Source organism: Nomascus leucogenys, chromosome 17 (genome assembly GCF_006542625.1).
Source record: "Nomascus leucogenys isolate Asia chromosome 17, Asia_NLE_v1, whole genome shotgun sequence".
Taxonomy (NCBI): Eukaryota; Metazoa; Chordata; class Mammalia; order Primates; family Hylobatidae; genus Nomascus; species Nomascus leucogenys.
In genome coordinates, this window is record NC_044397.1 from 88,810,335 (window position 1) to 88,831,931 (window position 21,597).

Sequence of the window (21,597 nt, forward strand, 5' to 3'; positions counted from 1 at the left end):
GCCCGCCACCACGCCCGGCTAGTTTTTGCATTTTTAGTAAAAAAGGAGTTTCACCATGTTGGTCAGGCTGGTCTTGAACTCCTGACCTCGTGATCCACCCGCCTCGGCCTCCCAAAGTGTTGGGATTACAGGCGTGAGCCACTGCTCCCAGCCCGTCCCCTCCCTTCTTACCTCCTGATTTATAAATGAGAAAATTAAGCCTTAGGAGGAAGGAAAGTCCCATACATTAGGAGTTAGTCCACATCATAGAATAGCAGCTCCACATCGCTCGAGCCCAGGAGTTCGAGGCAGTGAGCTAGTGTTACACCACCGCCCTCCATGCCGTTCAGCCTGGGCGACAGAATGAGACCCTGCTGTCTCTTAAAAAAAAAGGCCGGGCGCGGTGGCTCACACCTGTAGTCACAGCACTTTGGGAGGCCGAGGCAGGCTGATCACAAGGTCAGGAGATCAAGACCATCCTGGCTAACACACTGAAACCCCATCTCTACTAAAAATACAAAAAATTAGCCGGGCTTGGTGGTGGGTGCCTGTAGTCCCAGCTACTCGGGAGTCTGAGGCAAGAGAATGGCGTGAACCCAGGAGGTGGAGCTTGCAGTGAGCCGAGATCGCTCCACTGCACTCCAGCCTGGGAGACAGAGCGAGATTCCGTCTCAAAAAAAAAAAAAAAAAAAAAAAGAAGCTCCACGAGGGCAGAGATCTTTGCGTACCTTGTTCAAGCACCTAGAACAGCGTAAACATGTGTTCAGTAAATATTTATTGCATCGGAACTATATGCCAGACACCCTGCAGACAACCCTAGTAAGAATTACAATCCCAAATTTATAAGGCAGAAAGAGATTAAGCCTCTTGTCGCTGGCAACACAGCCAAGAAAACGATTTGAACTGAAATGTATTGGATTTCAGGGCTTCTACTCTTGACTAGGTCGTTAGATCACCTCCCCTTAAGACATATTTTCCAGGCTGGGTGCGGTGGCTCATGCTTATAATCTCAGACGGGAGACTGGCTTTAGTCCAGGAGTTTAAGACCAAACTGGGCAACAAAGTGAGACCCTCGTCTCTACAAAAAAAAAAAACAAAAACAAACAAAAAAAAAACAGCGCAAATCTTTTATTCTTTTTTTCTTTTTTTTTTTTTTTGAGACAGAGTCTTGCTCTGTCGCCCAGGCTAGAGTGCAGTGGCGATACCAGCTCATTCAACTTCCACCTCCCGGGTTCAAGTGATTCTCTTGCCTCAGCCTCTGGAGTAGTTGGGACTACAGGCGCGCCCCACCACGCCCGGCTAATTTTTGTATTTTTAGCAGAGACGGGGTTTCACCATTGTTGGCCAGGCTGGTCTGGAACTCCTGACCTCAAGTGATCCGCCCGCCTCGTCCGCCCAAGAAGGCCCAATTCAAATGGCCCTCCTCTTTGAATCCTTTCCTAACATATTGTTCTCTGCATTAACCGAGTTCCCGTCTCACCAGATTCTCATGGTCTCGGAGGTTCTCATGGTCTTCTCAATTGCACTGGGAAGACAGTGGCTAAGTTCCCACCATCCAGCCTGGTGCTTCGCACACAGGAGGCCCTCATGAATCACGAACTGAAGGGAAAAGGTGGAAATGGGACACCATAGGGCCAGAAGGGACACAGGCGAGCTCTCTCTCTCTCTCTTCCTGAGAGTTGGCAGTTGGGGAAACCCAGCCTACTTGGGATGCAACGGCCCTGGACCACGGGGGTCGTGCAGGGGCGTGACCGCTTAAAAAGGCGGGTGGCTGAGCCGGCGCTGATTGGCCACCTAGCGGCTCACGCCGACCAAGGCCTCGTCAGAAGGCTCGAGGCCCAACTCACGCTGTGCAAGACGACGGGGCCCTTCCTGAGGCGCGCGTGCGCACGGCCACTTGCACCCTGCCCTTTCAACCCCGGCGTCTCGTGCCCAGCACACCTTGGCTGGAACTGGTGGGGGCGTGGCCTGGCCTCAGGAACGCACTCTTGCTCTGCGCCTCACGCCTTGCGCAGGATCCTCGCGCTGGGAGGATTCGCACCCAACCCCAAGCCCGGTTGGGAACGTGGTGTCCGAGACCGTCTGGGATCCCCGCGCGCACGGCCAGCTTCCCGGGACCCGCGCGAGACGCTGTCTGATCGGGCTCCCTAGAGTGGGGCCCGGAGAAACCAGAACCGCGGGGGCAGCCTCACGCCATTTTGCACGCCCTGAGGCGGGTGCTGAAGGCCAAGGGGAATGGGGCGCGGGGCGGGGGGCCTCCCCCAGCACTAGCTGGGCTTAGGGGAACCCGGGATCCCCACAGGAGCCTCCCCCGGAGGGGCTCAGGGGAATAGAACATGCTCTGAGTGCAGGGCCACGGGCGACGGAATTTGGGTTTGAAGCCGGGGGTCCAGGTTTGAATTTGAGGAACGGAAGACTCTGTTTGTGTTGGGGATCCGGGCTCTCGAGTTCCGATCTGGGATCTCGGGATTTGTGTCTACGGGTGACTAGTTCTGGAATCTGAAGAGCTTGGGTTTTGTGACTGGAAGCTTTCTCCTTGGAATCCAGAGATCCCAATTTGGGGATCTGGAAGTCTTAGTTCTGAGTTATGGTGTAACATTTTGAGAGTCTGGAGCCTGATTTGGGGCAATTGAAGCCTCAGTATAGATTTAGGGCCTAAATCCCAATGTAAAGTATGAAGCTTTAGAATCTGGAGTCGCAATTCAAGTCTTTAGAAGCACGTTTTAGGGCCTGGAGTGCCCACATTGAGTACGGGAGTTCCAGTTTTAGGGTCTGGGGTTTCAGAGTAGGACCCACATTCGAGATCTCAGTTTTAGGGTTGGGGCCACAATTTGAGGGACAGTTTGGGCATCTAAGAGGTCAATCTGGAGGAGTGAGGTTTGTTTCGTAGGGGCCTGGATTTCTTAGGATATAGGTTCATAGTGTTAACAGCTTGAGGTCTGTAATCTTAGTATTAGGATCATATTAGAAGATCAGAAGTTGACAGTTTGAGGGTCTGGGGTATCTCAGTATTAGAATTTAGGGTTTGTAGGTTTGGGAGGGCTCCTTTTTTTTTGTTTTTGAGACAAGGTCTCACTTTGTCACCCAGGCTGGAGTGCAGTGGTGCGATTTTAGCTCACTGCAGCCTTGACCTCCTGGGCTCAAACCATCCCCTCACCTCAGCCTCCCAAGTAGCTGGGACTACAAGCATGTGCCACTATACCCAGGTAATTTTTTTTTTTTTTTTTTTGTAGAGGTGGAGTTTTGTCATATTGCCAGGCTGGTCTCAAACTCCTGAGATCAAGCAATCCTCCCGCCTTGGCTTCCCAAAGTGCTAGGATTACAGGCGTGAGCCACTGTGCCTGGCTTTGGGAGGGCTCCAAAGTGAGGATTTAGGTCCTCATTTTGGGACTCCAAAGTATTAGTTTTAGTGTCTTTTTTTTTTTTTTTTTTTTTTTTTTGAGACAGTCTCCCTATCTCACCCAGGCTGGAGTGCAGTGGTGCAATCTCAGCTAACTGCAGCCTCTGCCTCCCGGGTTCAAGTGATTCTCCTGTCTCAGCCTCCCAGGTAGCTGGGACTACAAGTGTGTGCCACCACACACAGCTAATTTTTGTATTTTCAGTAGAGATGGGTTTCACCATGTTGGCCAGGCTGGTCTCGAATTCCTGACCTCAAGTGATCCACCTGCCTTGGCCTCCCAAAGTGCTGAGATTACAGGCATGAGCCACCACCCCCGGCCGGTTTTAGTGTCTTAAAATCACAGTCTGTAGGTCTGAAGCCACACTTTTAAGGCCTGGTAGTCTCTGTTTCAGAGTCTGTCATCTCACTATTAACGTCTAAGTTCTGGGGTCAAAGTTTAGGGGTTTGCTGGTTTTAGTTTTAAGTCTGGATCATGATTTAAGGCCCAGATTTACAATTTGGAATTCACAGATTTGAGTTTAGAGGTTTAGGGGTTTGTTTTTTTTTTTTTTTTTTTTTTTTTTTGAGACTGAGTCTCGCTCTGTCCCCTAGGCTGGAGTGCAGTGGCACGATCTCGGCTCACTGCAAGCTCCGCCTCCCGGGTTCACGCCATTCTCCTGCCTCAGCCTCTCCAAGTAGCTGGGACTACAGGCGCCCGCCACCACGCCCGGCTAATTTTTTGTATTTTTTAGTAGAGACAGGGTTTCACCGTGGTCTCGATCTCCTGACCTCATGATCCGCCCGCCTCGGCCTCCCAAAGCGCTGGGATTACAAGCGTGAGCCACCGCGCCCGGCCTTGTTTTTGTTTTTTGAGACACAGTCTCACTCTGTTGTCCAGGCTGAAGTACAGTGACTTAATCCTGGCTCACTGCAACCTCCGCCTCCCGGGTTCAAGTGATTCTCCTGCCTCAGCCTCCCGAGTAGCTGGGATTACAGTCGTACACCACCACGCCCGGCTAATTTTTGTATTTTTAGTAGAGACGGGGTTTCACCATGTTGGCCAGGCTGGTCTCAAACTCCTGACCTCAAGTGATTTGCCTGCCTCAGCCTCCCAGAATGCTGGGATTACAGGCGTGAGCTACCACTCCTGGCCAAGGTTTAGCTGTTTAATTTGGGTCTCTGGGCCCATAATTTACTGGGGCTAGGGACTCTTATTTTGGAATCTCTGGGTGCTCAAAGGAGCATCATAGGGAAGATGAAGGGTGCCCATCAGGGTTCCTGCCCATCCTTCCTGCAATCCCAGAGGTCACTAATCCATTCTTTTTCTCTCTTTGCAGATGTTTGGTTCTAGCAGATACTTGGGTTCCTCTGAACAGCCCAGAGCTAATTCACTGGGTCCCAGTGACAGGTAAGGGCTTGCCCCATCTCCCTTATAACCCCAGCCACTCTCATTGAATAATAATAACAAAAACAGGCCGGGCGCCGTGGCTCACGCCTGTAATCCCAGCACTTTGGGAGGCCGAGGCGGGCGGATCACGAGGTCAGGAGATCGAGACCATCCTGGCTAACAGGGTGAAACCCTGTCTCTACTAAAAATACAAAAAATTAGCCGGGCGCGGTTGCAGGCGCCTGTAGTCCCAGCTACTTGGGAGGCTGAGGCAGGAGATTGGTGTGAATCCGGGAGGTGGAGCTTGCAGTGAGCCGAGATCACACCACTGTGCTCCAGCCTGGGTGACAGTGCGAGACTCCATCTAAAAAAAAAAAAACAAAAAAACATTTGCTTAGCATTTACCGATTGCTAGACTCTTTGCCAAACCTTTTGTTTGTATGATAACTGTTGATCCATACAACAATCTCATGAGGAAGTGTGTACAAAGATGCTTACCATTTTCCAGATGAGAGTACTCTGAGGTGATCGGCGAAGATCATTTCTTATTTATTTATTTACTTACTTATTTATTTATTTATTTATTTTTGAGACAGGGTTTCCCTCCCGTTGCCCAGGCTGGAGTGCAGTGGTGCGATCCCAGCTCACTGCAACCTCCGCCTCCTGAACTCAAGTGATTCTCCTGCCTCAGCCTCCCGAGTAGCTGGGACTACAGGCGCATGCCTCGATGCCTGGCTAATTTTTGTATTTTTTGTAAAGACAGGGTTTTGCCATTTTCCCCAGGCTAGTCTTCAACTCCTGGCTTCAAATGATCTGCCTGTCTCAGCCTCCCAAAGTACTGGGATTACAGGTGTAAGCCACCATGCCCAGCCCATTTCTTTTTTTTATTTTTAGGGCAAAGATAACTTCTAAGGTCCTTGCAGCCTGTGACATTCTGCGTTTGTTTGTTTTCAGAGTTAGGGTCTCACTCTGTTGCCCACGCTAGAGTGCAATGGTGGCATCATAGCTCACTATAGACCCGGACTCATGGGTTAGACCCTGGGCTTGATCCTCCTGCTTCAGCCTTCCGAACAGCTAAGGTTACAGGCACATGCCACCACACCCAGCCAGTTTTTCTATTTGTTGTAGTGACAGGGTCTTGCTATGTTGCTCAGGCCTGTCTTGAACTTCTGGCCTCGAGTGATCCTCCTGTCTTATCCTCCCAAAGTGATGGAATTACTAAGCCACCACGCCCAACTGACATTCTGAGTGTCTTTCTTTCTTTCCTTTTTTTTTTAAGACAGAGTCTAACTCTGATGCCAGGCTGTAGAGTGCAGTGGTGCGATCTTGGCTCACTGCAACCTCCGCCTCCCGGGCTCAAGCGATTCTCCTGCCTTAGCCTCCCAAGTAGCTGGGATTACAGGTGTCCGCCACCATGCTCAGCTAAATTTTTTTTGTATTTTTAGTAGAGACAGGGTTTCACTGTGTTAGCCAGGCTGGTCTTGGACTCCTGACCTCGAGATCTGCCCGCTGGAGTGCAGTGGCGCGATCTCGGCTCGCTGCAAGCTCCACCTCCTGGATTCACGCCATTCTCCTGCCTCAGCCTCCCACGTAGCTGGGACTACAGGCACCCGCCACCGTGCCTGGCTAATTTTTTGTATTTTTTTTAGTAGAGACGGGGTTTCACCATGTTAGCCAGGATGGTCTCAATCTCCTGACCTCGTGATCCGCCCGCCTCAGCCTCCCAAAGTGCTGGGATTACAGGCGTGAACCACTGCGCCCAGCCTTTTTTTTTTTTGAGATGGAGTTTCACTCTTGCTGCCTAGGCTGGAGTGCAATGGCATGATCTCGGCTCTCTACAACCTCTGCCTCCCGGGTTCAAGCGATTCTCCTGCCTCAGCCTCCCAAGTAGCTGGGACTACAGGCGCATGCCACCACACCCAGCCAATTTTTGTATTTTTAGTAGAGATAGGGTTTCACCATGTTGTTCAGGCTGGTCTCGAACTCCTGATCTCAGGTGATTCACCCACCTCGGCCTCCCAAAGTGCTGGGATTACAGGTGTGAGTCACCAAGCCTGGCCTCTTTCCTTTTTTTTTTTTTTTTTTTTTTTTGAAACAAGGTCTTGCTCTGTCACCTAGGCTGGAATGTGGAATGCAGTGGTGCAATCCCAGCTGACTGCAGCCTCGACCTTCTGGACTTAAACAATCTTCCCACCTCAGCCCCCTGAGTAGCTGGGACCATAGGCGTGCACCACCACGCCTGGCTAATTTTTGTATTTTTCGTAGAAATGGGTTTTTGCCATGTTGCCGAGGCTGGTCTCAAACTCCTGGGATCCAGTGATCCACCCAGCCTCCCAAAGTGCTGGGGTTACAGGCATGAGCCACCACGCCTGGCTCTTTCTTTTTAGACCGGGTCTTGCTCTGTTCCCCAGGCTGGAGTGCAGTGACAGGATCACAGTTCACTGCAGCTTTGACCTCCCAGACTGAAGCAGTCCTCCCACATCAGCCTCCCAAGTATGCAGGACCACAGGCACACGCCACTATGCTCAACTAATTAAAAAAAAAAAAATTGGCCAGGTGTGGTGGCTCACGCCTATAATCCCAGCACTTTGGGAGGCCAAGGTGGGTGGATCACCTGAGGTCAGGAGTTTGAGTCCAGCCTGGCCAACGTGGTGAAACTCCATCTCTACTAAAAATACAAAAATTAGCTGGGCATGGTATAATCCCAGCTACTTGGGAGGCTGAGACAGGAGAATTGCTTGAACCCAGGAGGTGGAGGTTGCAGTGAGCTGAGATCGTGCCATTGTACTCCAGCCTGGGCGACGAGAGAAACTCTGTCTCAAAAAAAAAAAAAAAAAAATTGGACAGGGTCTCACTATGCTGCCTACACTGGTCTGAAAGTCCTAGGCTCAAGTGATCTTCCTGCCTCAGCCTCCAAAAGTGCTGGGATTACAGGCGTGAGCCTGGTGGCTTTACTTCCTTTCTTCTATTCACGCATTCATTCATCTATCAAGCACCTACCAAGTGTAACGAATCTTATAGAGGGGATTTTCACAGCAGATTGGAGGTTGGATCAGATTTCTCCCTCCCTCCAAAGTCTGGATAAAGAAAAAATAAGGCCAAAGTTCGTGTTAACCTCTACCATCTCCCTCAGTGACTTTCCATCCAACTATCTCTTCATTAACTCCAAAATTAAGCATCTATGGAGTTATGTCCTGATAAACCCATCATAAATTGAAAATATTTTATGTCAAAAATGCATGGTTGATGGCTCAGGCCTGTAATCCCAACACTTGGCGAAGCCAAGGTGGGCTGATCACTTGAGGTCAGGAGTTTGAGACCAGCCTGGCCAATAGGGCAAAACCCCATCTCTACTAAAGATACAAAAAATTAGCCAGGCATGGTGGTGACTGCCTATAATCCCAGCTACTCAGGTGGCTGAAGCAGGAGAATCACTTGAACCTGGGAGGCGGAGGTTGCAGTGAGCCAAGATCGCGCCACTGCACTCCAGCAACTGAGCAAGACTCAGTCTAAAAAAAGAAAAAAAAAGCGTAGCTGATTGGGAGCTGTGGCCCAGTGTTGCTGCCCAGCACAGTAAGAAAAGTATGGCTTCTACTGAATTTGTATGGCTTTCACACCATCATAAAGTCGAAAAATGTTAAGTCTGACCATTGTAAGACGGGGACTGTGTGCTTTGTTTAGGTTCTCTACCTAGATACTATGCTCAGAAGAAGCACCATGAAGAAAATGAAGAACGCCTATCCCGCTGCCCATTCCTCCTGGAATTTTAGACTTGCCCACAATTCATACTTTCATCCCCCTTTCTAGATGTGGGGGTCCTTGCATTGATAAAGACTCTTAGTTGCAATGAACAGAAACCTAGCAAAAACTGACTTAAGCATAAAAAGGGATTTATTGGATCATTTAAACAAAAAATTCAGGGATGTCGGCCTTGGCTGGTTCCAGGATGGAGGTTAAATGATGTTGCCAGGAATCTGCATCTCTTGGCTCTGGTATTGTCTGTTTTGGCTTCTGTCTCAAGCAGGTTCTCCCTTTGCTTTATTTATTTATTTTATCTTATTGTTTGTTTGTTTGAGATGGAGTCTCGCTCTGTCACCCAGGCTGGAGTGCAGTGGCTTGATAGCTCAGTGCAACCTCCGCCTCCTGGGTTCAAGGGATTCTCCTGCCTCAGCCTCCCGAGTAGCTGAGATTACAGACATGTGCTACCAGGCCTGGCTAATTTTCTTGTAGTTTTAGTGAAAATGGGGTTTCACCGTGTTGGTCAGGCTGGTCTCGAACTCCTGACCTCAAATGATCTGCCTGTCTCGACCTCCCAAAGTGCTGGGATTACAGGCGTGAGTCGTCGTGCCCAGCTGCAGGTTGTCCCTTTGGAAGGGCAAGATGGTTCCCAGCAGTTCCAGGTCTATATCTTGCCAACTCCATATACCCAGAAGAGAAAGCCTGTTTCTAAGATTGATTGACTCTGATTGGCCAAACCTAGGATTACCACTCCAACCTTGAACCAATCACTGTGACTATTCTTGGCAGGACCTTGGTTTTGTGCTCCCTAGTGGAAGGGGAAGATAAGGTCAGCCCCTCTGAACCACATGGACTGAGAATGGAGGAGAAATGGTTACTCAAAGGAAAATTAAGGTACTGTTAACAGAAAAGGGGGGATTGGATGTTGGTCAAGCAAAAACATAGCCCATTCTTAAACACCTCTTCCCCCTAAAATCATTCTGACAGATGACTCTACATACACACTTTCTTTTTTTTTTTTTTTTTTTTTTTTTGAGATGGAGCTTTGCTCTTGTTGCCCAAGCTGGAGTGCAATGGCACAATCTCGGCTCACTGCAACCTCCGCCTCCAGGGTTCAAGTGATTCTCCTGCCTCAACCTCCTGAGTAGCTGGGATTACAAGCGCATGCCACCACAGCCAGCTAATTTTTTGTATTTTTAGTAGAAACGGGGTTTCACCATGTTAGTCAGGCTGGTCTTGAACTCCTGACCTCAGGTGATCTGCCCGCCTTGGCCTCCCAAGGTGCTGGGATGCAGGCATGAGCCACCGCACCCGGCCCCACACGCTTTCTTGAACTAACATTTCATGAACACTCCCTGTGTACCAGGTACTATATGAAACACCTTCCAGACAAGATCAAGGTTTTCCTAGCCACCTCCATTTTGTAAAGGAGGAAGAAACAGGCACAGAGAAGTTAAAGCAGTTGCCCAAAATCACACAGCAAGTGGCGGAACTAGGATTTGAATCCCAGTCTTTCTGCTTCAAAAACTGGAGCTTATATATCAACCTTTATGCCACCTCCCAGGACTGTCCCCTACTTTGTTCCACTTTGGGGCAGCTCTGACTCTTACATCCCTACACACTATTACAACAAATGAAGGGCCGGGCGTGGTGGCTCACGCCTGTAATCCCAGCACTTTGGGAGGCTGAGGTGGGCGGATCACGAGGTCGAGAGATCGAGATCACCCTGGCCAACATGGTGAAACCCCATCTCTACTAAAAATACAAAAAAAGCCGGACATGGTGGCAGGCGCCTGTAATCCCAGCTACTTGGGAGGCTGAGGTAGGAGAATCGCTTGAACCTGGGAGGCGGAGGTTGCAGTGAGCCAAGATCATGCCATTGCACTCCAGCCTGGGCAAAAAGAGTGAAACTGTGTCTCAAAAATAAATAAATAAATAAAACAAATGAAGGCCGGGCACGGTGGCTCACGCCTGTAATTCTGGCACTTTGGGAGGCCAAGGCGGGCGGATCACGAGGTCAGGAAATTGAGATCATCCTGGCCGACATGGTGAAACCCCGTCTCTACTAAAAATACAAAAAAATTAGCCAGGTGTGGTGGCACATGCCTGTAATCTCAGCTACTCAGGAGGCTGAGGCAGGAGAATCGCTTGAACCCAGGAGACAGAGGTTGCAGTGAGCTGAGATCGTGCCACTGCATTCCAGCCTGGACAACAAGGTGAGACTCCATCTCAATAATAATAATAACAATAATAATTAAGTAGGGTATGTTCAGGTTGATTAGCTCAGGGAAAAGGAAACTTGAGAATTAGGTTCATATGCCACTTCAGAAGTCTGAGACGATATCCCCAGACCTCTCAGTATTCATTAATTCAATAATTTTTTATTGAGCACCCACTAAGTGTTAAGCATTATTCCAGGACTTAAGGGATATAACCAGGGCAGCATTATGGCTTCTGTGGGCCCTATACAATTTTGCCTTCTTGATCCCCTTCCTCCATAGAAAAATATTAACGCAGGGTGCAGTGGCTCATGCCTGTAATCCCAGCACTTTGGAAGGCCAAGGCGGGTGGATCACGAGGTCAGGAGTTCGAGACCAGTGTGGCCAACATTGTGAAACCCTGTCTCTACTAAAAATACAAAAATTAGGAGGTGTGGTGGCAGGCACCTTCAATCCCAGCTGCTTGGGTTGCTGATGCAGAAGAATTGCTTGAATCCGGGAGGCAGAGGTTTCAGTGAGCCGAGATCGCGCCACTGCACTCCAGCCTGGACAACAAGAGTGAGACTCTGTCTTGGGGGAAAAAAAAAATATATATATATATATATATATATAAACAATTGCGGTTTATGATAGTATTGATATGAAGACATGTATACTACAGATGAGGTGATATTTATTTTTTGTTTTAATTTAAAAGGAATTAGAATATTTTCATGAGACCCTAAAAGTATCATGGGTTCCAAGTACTGTGGTTTCTGCATTTTATGGATAAATCGGCCTGGGACATAGCAATAAATAAGACAAAAATTCTTGCCCTGTGGCGTGTGCCTGTAATCTCAGCTACTTGGGAGGCTGAGGTAGCAGAATCACTCTAGCCCAGGAGGTGGAGGTTGCGGTGAGCCAAGAGCCCGCCACTGCACTCCAGCCTGGGCAACAGAGCAAGACTCTGCCTCAAAAACAAACCAACCCACCAACCAACCAACCAATTCTTGCCCTCATGGAGTTCATATTTATAATTAATAAATAAATAATGAAAGAAATAAGATTTCACAGCCTGTAGAATATAGAGAGACCCCGTCTCCAAAAAAAATTTTATTTTAAAATTTACTTTATTTTATTTATTTATTTTTTGAGACAGAGCTTTTGCTCTTGTTGCCCAGGCTAAAGTGCAATGGCGCGATCTCGGTTGCTAACTACAACCTCCACCTCCTGGGTTCAAGTGATTCTCCTGCCTCAGCCTCCCAAGTAGCTGAAATTACAGGCACCCGCCACCACACTTGGCTAATTTTTGTATTTTTAGTAGAGACAAGATTTCACCATGTTGATCAGGCTGGTCTTGAACTCCTGACCTCAGGTGATCCACCTGCCTTGGCCTCCCAAAGTGCTGGGATTATAGGCGTGAACCACCGCGCCCAGCTTAAAATTTATTTTTAAAAGTTTTTTGTAGAGTCAGGGTCTCACTATGTTGCCCAGGCTGGACTCAAACTCCTGGGCTCAAGGGGTCAACCTGCCTCGGCCTCCAAAGTGCTGGGATGACAGGTGTGAGCCACCATGCCCGGCCTCCTTTTACAAGCTTCTATAACACCAAGCAAAACTTTTTTCTTTATCATGGCCAGCTTCATAGACATGTGACCTGGGAAGTCACATAGGCCCTGTGCTTAGGATGGTCCAATGTTTGGTTTGATGCTCTGCTCTCACCATCTTTTTGTTTTGTTTTGTTTTTGACACGGAGTTTTGCTCTTGTTGCCCAGGCTGGAGTGCAATGGCACGATCTCCGCTCACTGCAACCTCCGCCTCCCAGGTTCAAGCTATTCTTCTGCCTCAGCCTCCCTAGTAGCTGGGATTACAGGCATGTGCCACCACGCCTGGCTAATTGTGTATTTTTAGTAGAGAGAGGGTTTCTCCATGTTGGTCAGGCTGGTCTCACACTCCCGACCTCAGGTGATCTGCCTGCCTCAGCCTCCCAAAGTGCTGAGATTGCAGGCGTGAGCCACCTCACCTGACCTGCTCTCACCATTTTGAAATTCTCAATTTTTGAACAAGAGGCTCCACATTTTCGTTTACAATGGCCCCTGAACCCAGTAAATTATGTCGCTTTTTCTGGTCTTACTTGCAATTTTGTTTGTGTGACAATTTGAGTAATTACTTTAGCCCCAACTGTACTGTAATCTCCAGAAGAAGGGGCTGTATTTGTTCTTGGTGTTTTTTGTTTTATTTTTCAAGACAGGATCTCATTCTTTCACCCAGACTAGAGGATAATGGAGTGATCACGGCTCACTGCAACCTCAACCTCCGTGGCTCAAGTGATCCTCCTGCCTCAGCCCCCCAAGTAGCTGGGACTATAGGCACACACCACCGGCATGGTGGAGCGCATTTCTTTTTTTTTTTTTTTCTTTTTTTTGAGATGGAATCTCACTCTGTCACCCAGGCTGGAGTGCAGTGGCATGATCTCGGCTCACTGAAATCTCTGTCTCCTGGGTTCAAGCTGTTCTCCTGCCTCAGCCTCCCGAGTAGCTGGGACTACAGGTGCCCGCCACCACGCCTGGTCTAATTTTTGTATTTTTAGTAGAGATGGGGTTTCACCATTTTGGCCAGGCTGATCTCAAACTCCTGACCTTGTGATCTGCATACCTCGGCCTCCCAAACTGCTGGGATTACAGGTGTGAACCACCGCACCCAGCTGGTGGAGCACACTTCTACAAAATATAAAAAAAATTAGCCAGCCAGCGATTCTCCTGTCTCAGCCTCCCAAGTAGCTGGGATTACAGGCTCCCACCACCATGCCCAGGGAATTTTTTGTATTTTTAGTAGAGACGGGGTTCCACCATGTTGGCCAGGATGGTCTCGAGCTCCTGAGCTCAAGTGATCCACCCACCTCAGCCTCCCCAAATGCTAGGATTACAGTCGTGAGCCACCATGCCCAGCCGAGACAACTTATTTCATGTCCTTATTTATTAATTCACTTAGCAAATACACAGTGAGTCATCACAATATGCCAGACCCTGTTCTAGGTGCTAGGGGTACATTGGTACCCTCGACACAGGTGACAGCCTGGTGAAGTGATCAGAGGTGTGTGAGCACCGGGGTGAGGGGACCTTAGCAGAGCTACCTCACCCATCCTGTGGAATGATGATCAGTTGATGGAAGAAAGACAAAGAAGCAAAAGAGGACACCAGAATGGTCGGCTGGGGCAGGATGCAAATGATAAGCCACATTAGGAACTTTTCTTTCTTGAGATAGAGTCTCACTCTGTCGCCCAGGCTGGAGTGCAGTGGTGTGATCTCAGCTCACTGCAACCTCCACCTCCTGGGTTCAAGAGATTCTCCTGCCTCAGGCTCCCCAGTAGCTGGGATTACAGGTGCCTGCCACCACACCTGGCTAATTTTTGTATTTTTTATTATTATTTATTTTTTTATTTTTTTTTTTGAGACGGAGTCTCACTTTGTCTCCCAGGCTGGGGTGCAGTGACTCAATCTTGGCTTACTGCAACCTCCATCTTCCGGCTTCAAGGGATTCGCCTGCCTCAGCCTCCCGAAGTGCTGAGATTACAGGCATCAGCCACTGCACCCACCCCACATTAGGAACTTAAACTTGATCCTTAACAATGGGATGGCATGGAGAGGTTTGAAGCAAGAGAGCGACATGGTCAGATTTGTGTTTCAGAAAGGTCACCCTGACTCTAGCAGAGAGTAGGGATGGAAGAGGCCAAATGGCAGGGTTGAGTGAACTATCAGGATGTTAACACATGGACTAGGGCAGGGCTGTGGGGTTAAAGAGAAGGCGACTGAAGAGGAGTGGGTAAGGTTTGGTGACTGACTGATGATAAGGGCTAAGGGAAAGTAACAAGTACGGGTGATGCCTGGGATTCTGTCTTGGGTGTCCAGGGTGGGGTGCAGGCGGCCCTAAAATGAGTAACACAGACAGGAGGTTTGCGGGTTGGATGTGGAATTCAGTTTTGGATGTCCTAACCAAAACCAGCTCCTGTCCCCAAACAGGAATCAGAGGAACCAAAACCAGCTCCTGTCCCCAAACAAGAAGCAGAGGAAAAACCACACTAGCAAGCTGCAAGAGTTGGCACTGCTGCTGCCCATAGCCCTGAAGACGGGGACCAAGAAGCTCACAAAGGTATGGGGGCTAGAGGAGAGGGGCCAGATTTGGGAGGCAGGTCTTTAAATAGCAGCAAGTGCGTCACCCTCTCCCGGGACATCTAGACAGATCCTTTCAGTGGCAGCATTCAAATGGGAATGGTGTTGCTCTGAATGGGAATTTCCGGGAGTCTGTGATCCCATAACTAGGTGCCTAGAGGATTCTTTTTTGCAAAGGAGAAACCGGGCTGGGGAAATAGAGATAGCACAAAGATCATTGTTCCAGGAATCAAATAGCCATGGGTTTGAGCCCTCTAGCTTCACAGCTGCAGAACTCTGGGCAGTTCCTCAGGCTACCCAGACTTTCTTTTTTTCTTTTTTCGTTTTCATTTTTTGAGAGGGAGTCTCGCTCTGTCGTTCAGGCTGGAGTGCAATCTCGGCTGATCGCAACCTCCACCTTCTGGGTTCAAGCAATTCTCCTGCCTCAGCCTCCCGAGTAGCTGGGATTACAGGCGCCCACCACCACGCCCGGCTAATTTTTGTATTTTTGGTAGAGACAGTTTCACCATGTTGGCCAGGCTGGTGTAAAACTCTTGACCTCGTTATCCTCCCACCTTGGCCTTCCAAAGTGCTAGGATTACACGCATGAGCCACTGTGCCCGGCCAACTTTCTAAGCTTCAGTTTTCTCAACTGTCAAAACAAGGGAAAAGAACTCTTGGAGCCAGACGCAGTGGCTCACGCCTGTAATCCCAGCACTTTGGGAGGCCGAGGTGGGCGGATAACCAGAGGTTAGGAGTTCGAGACCAGCAGTGCCAACATGGTGAAACAGCATCTCTACTAAAAAAGACAAAACTTAGGCAGGGTGCTGTGGCTCATGCCTGTAATCCCAGCACTTTGGGAGGCCAAGGTGGGCAGATCACGAGGTCAAGAGATCGAGACCATCCTGACCAACATGGGGAAACCCCATCTCTACTAAAAATACAAAAATTAGCTGGGCATGCTGGCACGTGCCTGTAGTCCCAGCTACTCGGGGCTGAGGCAGGAGAATCGCTGGAACCTGGGAGGCGGAGGTTGCAGTGAGCCCACATCATGCCACTGCACTCCAGCCTGGCAACAGTGCAAGACTCCATCTCAAAAAAAATTAAATTAAAAAAAAAAAAGACAAAAGGTAGCCAGGTGTGGTGGTGGGTGCCTGTAGTCCCAGCTACTCAGGAGGCTGAGGCATGAGAATCACATGAACCTGGGAGGTGGAGGTTGCAGTGAGCCAAGATTGCACCACTGCACTCCTACCCAGAGACACTGTGAGACCAAAATGACAATATAGCTATGACAGGCCCAGTGCATAGCATGCCTCAAGTAAATGTCAGTTTCCCCTCTAGCACCTTGTTTTGACCTATGGGTATCATCTCTATTAGGCAGGAATAGATAAGGTTTCCCTCTGTGTCCCCATAGGCGACTTCATAAATGCATATAGTGCTACGCTAACACGTTGTGCCCAGTGGGAGTACCTTAATATGAAATTCAGATCTTGAAGCCTTGGTAGGATGTTTTCCTGCTCTGTTTCCTCTCATTCATTCATCTACTCATTCATTCATCAGACATTATGAAAGACTGTTGGATGCAGGCAGCTGTTCTGTTGCAATAGGGAGAGGCAAGGAAATTTGAGACTCCGCGCCCATCCCCTGGAAACTTAGAATCTGGTCAGGAAGATGAAGATTTGAATACAGGGGCCAGGCACGGTGGCTCACACCGGTAATCCCAGCACTTTGGGAGGCCGAGGTGGGTGGATCACCTGAGGTCAGGAGTTCAGGACCAGCCTGGCCAACATGGTGAAACCCCATCTCTACTAAAAACACAAAAAAATTAGCTGGGCATTGTGGCGTGTGCCTGTAATCCCAGCAACTCAGGAGGCTGAGGCAGAAGAATTGCTTGAACCCAGAAGGCAGAGGTTTCAGTGAGCCGAGATCGTGCCACTGCACTCCAGCCTAGACAACAGAGCAAGAATCCATCTCAAAAAAAAAAAAAATTAGCTGGGTGTGATGACATGTGCCTATAATCCCAGCTACTTGGGAGGCTGAGGCATGAGAATCACATGAGACTGGGAGGTGGAGGTTGCAGTGAACTGAGATCACACTACTGCACTCCAGCCTGGGCAGCAGAGCAAGACTCCGTCTCAAAGCAAAAAAAAAAAAAGATTTGGCTGGGCGCAGTGGGTCCTGCCTGTAATCCCAGCACTTTGGGAGGCCGAGGTGGGTGGATCGCTTGAGGTCGGGAGTGTGAGACCAGCCTGACCAACATGGAGAAACTCTGTCTCTACTAAAAATACAAAAAATTAACCAGGCATGGTGGTGCGTGCCTGTAGTCCCAGCTACTCGGGAGGCTGAGGCAGGAGAATCACTTGAACTTGGAAGGCGGAGGTTGTAGTGAGCTGAGATCGTGCAGTTGCTCTCCAGCCTGGGCAACAAGAGTGAAACTCCGCCTAAAAAAAAAAAAAAGATTTAAACACAGGAAAAACTGATCCCAGCTAGAGTGTGTGACTTGCCTGTAGAGAGGTTCAGAGGAGTGGGTGTTTGGGACAGATTTGCCTGACCCTGACTCTTATCCTGCCTACCACATCTGTCAACTACCAGGTCATGTGGATTCTCCTAAATCTCCCTCACTAGTAGGTACTTATATATATAAAGCACCTACTGCTATATTAAATCCCTGAGTTTCCTATGGTAACAATCACCCCAGACTTCAGTGGCTTAAAACAACACAAATTTATTCTGCCTTTTTTTTTTTTGAGATGGAGTCTCACTCTGTTGCCTAGGCTGGAGTGCAGTGGCGTGATCTCGGCTCACTGCAACCTCCACCTCCCAGCTTCAAGTGATTCTCCTGTCTCAGCCTCCCAAGTAGCTGGGACTACAGGCACAGGCCAGTACGCCCAGCTAATTGTTTTTTTGTATTTTTAGTAGAGACAGGGTTTCACCATATTGGTCAGGCTGGTCTCAAATTCTGACCTCAGGCGATCCACCCGCCTTGGCCTCCCAAAGTGCTGGGATTACAGGCGTTAGCCACCACGGCCGGCCAAATTTATTCTCTTACGGTTCTGGAGTTCAAAAGTCCAATATCAGTCTCAGTGGCTTTTTCACTTGTTTGGTTGTTTTGGGGTTTTTAGGTTTTGTTTTTGTTTTGTTTTGTTTTTGAGACAGGATCTCGCTTTCTCACCCAGGCCGTAGTGTAGTGGCTCGACCTCGACTCACTGCAGCCTCTGCTTCCCAGGCTCAAGCAATCCTCCCACCTCAGCCTCCCAAGTAGCTGAGACTACAGGCTCATGCCACACTTGGCTAACTTTTTGTATTTTTGGTAGAGACAAGGTTTCACCATGTTGCCCAGGCTAGTCTCAAACTCCTCACCTCAAGTGATCCACCCACCTTAGGCCTCCCAAAGTGCAGGGATTACAGGCATAAGCCACTGCGCCTGGCCAGTCTCACTGGTTTAAAGTCAAGTTGTCAGCAGGGTTGGTTCCTCTTAGAAGCTCTAGAGAGTTTGTTTCCTTTCTCTTTGCCAACTTCTGGGGGCTGCCTGCATTCCTTGACTCATCATGGTCCCTCAAAGCCAGCGTGGAAGCATCTTCAAACGTCTTTCCTGTCCTACCGCTTCTGTTGTCACATTGCCTTCCCTGCCTTTGACATTCCTGCCTCTATAAGATTATATGTGATTACACTGGGCCCACCCAGATAAACAGGAATAATCACGCCATCTCAAGATCCTTAACACGGCCAGTCACAGTGGCTCACGCCTATAATCTCAGCAGTTTGGGAGGCCGAGGCGGGTGGATCACCTGAAGTCAAGAGTTTGAGACCAGCCTAGCCAACATGGTGAAACCTCGTCTCTACTAAAAATACCACAAATTAGCCAGGAGTGGTGGCGCGTGCCTATAATCCCAGCTACTCAGGAGGCTGAGGAGGGAGACTCACTCGAACCCGGGAGGCAGAGGTTGCAGTGATCCGAGATCACACCATTGCACTCCAGCCTGGGCGACAGAGCAAGACTGTCTCAAAAAAAAAAAAAAAAGTCCTTAACTCAATCATATCTGCAAAGTCCTTTCTGCCATACAAGGCAACATATTCATAGGTTCTGGGGACATGGACATGGACATCTTTGGAACTCTGGGGGGATGCGTTATGCAGTCCACCATGGTGCTAAAAATATTTGAGGAATGTGAGTTTTTGGCATGCATAGGTGCTGGAATAGCCCTTGGGGAGCCAGAGATGACCATGACCCAGTCCCTGCCCTCGAGGAATGGCAGTCTCGTCAGGAGACTGGCAATATTTCATAAATGACCGGATGGCCACATCTCTTGGAATTTTCCCCAGGCCTCAGCCTACTTATTTACCATGTATCCTCTGCTGTCTTCAGAACCCCTCTTCTCCCGCCTCTTCATCCTTCCCTCAACTGCATCATGGGGTCCTGCTCCACAGACAACCCGCATCCCGGGGCCGTGGGACATGCTCAGTCCAGTGCTCCATGCCATAGCGGGAGCTGTGATGAATTGCCTCTCCTGTGTTAGAGACTTGGGGTGCAGCTTCGATTCAGAGCGTCCTTCCTCACCACTCTGGCTGGTGAATTGCCCCCTGCCCCGTCTGATCCTGTAGGTTCTCCCTCTGACCATGAACATCCCCAGCGTATCACTGCAATTACTTCCTTGTTTCCGACCTCCTTTAGGTGGAGTTCTGCGAGAGCCATAAAGGCGACATCTCTGTCCGCTTTGCCCACAGGGCCTAGCATAGAGCAGAGAGCAGTAACAACCGTTCCCAACTTACTGAGAGTTCCAGGTGTCAGACCTTGAGTGCTGAGTGTCTTGGATACATTTTTCTCATTTAACTCTCCCGCAAGGCTTGTGAGAGATGTATGGCTATGCTCATTTTTTGGTCTGAGGAAACTGAAGTGCAGAGAAGGGTCACATCGCCCACAGGCACAGAGTTGAGATGGAGAGAGAGAGAGAGAGAGAGAGAGAGAGAGGGAGGGATTCAGATGTGGCCAGGCACAGTGGCTCATGCCTGTAATATCAGCACTTTGGGAGGCTAAAGCAGGCAGATTGCTTGAGTTTAGGAGTTCGAGGCCAGCCTGGGCAATGTGGCAAAACTCCATCTCTACAAAAAATACAAAAATTAGCCAGCCATGGTCCTCGCTACCCAGGAGGCTGAAGCAGGAGGATAGCTTGAGCCTGGGAAGTGAAGGTTGCAGTGAGCTGAGATTGCACCACTGCACTCTAGCCTGAGCAACAGAGTGAGACTTCGTCTTTTTTTTTTTTTTTTTTTTTTTTTTTGAGACAGAGTCTCGCTCTGTAGCCCAGGCTGGAGTGCAGTGGCGCCATCTCGGCTCACTGCAAGCTCTGCCTCCTGGGTTCACACCATTCTCCTGCCTCAGCCTCCCGAGTAGCTGGGACTATAGGTGCCCGCCACCACGCCCGGCCAATTAGTTTTTGTATTTTTAGTAGAGACGGGGTTTCACCTTGCTGGCCAGGCTGGTCTCGAACTCCTGACCTCATGATCCGCCCATCTCAGACTCCCAAAGTGCTGGGATTACAGGCGTGAGCCTGGCCAACCCTGTCTTTCTTTTGAGGCAGAAGGAGATTCTGGTGCATGTCCTGCAGTACATTCAGTACCTCCAGAGAAACATCGATGCCGCCAAGGCCTTGTTCAAAGGCCACATCACCACTGGGGAAGGTGGACTTGCAGGTAAGTAGTTCAGCCAGTGTTTCCTGGTGCCTGCGATGTGCCAAGTGTTGTTCCAGCCATCAGGGATACTGAGTGACCCTTGTGTCAAGGCCTGGTATAGGGGACAAAGAGAGATATGCAAGATGCCTCAGAGAAGAGGGGCCTTGGAGCTGGGCCTTTAGGACTGTAGGAGATGCAGGGAAGCCTAGCCAGGCAGAAGAAACAGGCCGGGCACAGTGGCTGACGCCTGTAATCCCAGCACTTTGGGAGGCCGAGGCAGGCGGATCACTTGAGGTCAGGAGTTCGAGACCAGCCTGGCCAACATGGCAAAACCCCGTCTCTACTAAAAATACAAAACTTAGCTGGCGTGGTGGCGGGCGCCTGTAATCCCAGCTACTTGGGAGGTTGAGACAGGAGAATCACTAGAACCTGGGAGGCGGAGCTTGCTATGAGCCGAGATTGCTCCACTGCACCCTAGCCTGGGTGACAGAGCAAGACTCTGTCTCAAATAATAATAATAATAATAATAAATATATAAAATAAAATAAATCTGATCATGACCTTCCCCTGGCATAAAATCCCTTAGTAATTTTCATCTTCTTCACTTCCCTCCATAGCCAGGTGCTGGAAGCCCTTTGGGATCTCATCTCTGCCTTCCTAGTCCCTGCCAGACCTCCCTAGCCTCATCTTCTACCATTCTGCCAGCGTATTTTATTTATTTATTTGTGTTTTTTGTTTTGTTTTTTGTTTTTTGTGTTTTTTTTGAGATGGAGTATCACTCTGTCACCCAGGCTGGAGTGCAATGCCGTGATCTCTGCTCACTGCAACCTCTGCCTCCTGGGTTCAAGCGATTCTCTTGCCTCGGCCTTCCAAGTAGCTGGGACCACAGGCATGTGCCACCACACCCGGCTAATTTTTGTATTTTTAGTAGAGATGGGGTTTCACCATGTTGGCCAGGCTTATTTATTTATTTTTATTTATTTATTTTTTTGAGACGAAGTATTCTGTCACCCAGGCTGGAGTGCAGTGGCACGATCTGGGCTCACTGCAATCTCTGCCTGCCAGGCCTCTGCCAGTATATTTTACACTACAGTAACAGCGACA

At 49.3% G+C, this 21,597-nt stretch overlaps 1 protein-coding gene across 1 annotated transcript in view; it reads left to right on the forward strand.

Moving 5' to 3' along the window:
* Positions 1 to 1,969: 1,969 nt before the first annotated feature.
* The window catches only part of BHMG1 (basic helix-loop-helix and HMG-box containing 1), a 32,657-nt gene continuing 13,029 nt past the window's right edge, over positions 1,970 to 21,597 (forward strand). Inside the window, exons 1-5 of the mRNA XM_030796727.1 lie at positions 1,970 to 2,191; positions 4,696 to 4,766; positions 9,273 to 9,377; positions 14,698 to 14,827; positions 20,403 to 20,514. Coding sequence (XP_030652587.1) covers positions 4,696 to 4,766; positions 9,273 to 9,377; positions 14,698 to 14,827; positions 20,403 to 20,514 — 418 coding nt within the window. The 5' untranslated portion in view covers positions 1,970 to 2,191. The remainder of the gene's footprint in view (positions 2,192 to 4,695; positions 4,767 to 9,272; positions 9,378 to 14,697; positions 14,828 to 20,402; positions 20,515 to 21,597) is intronic.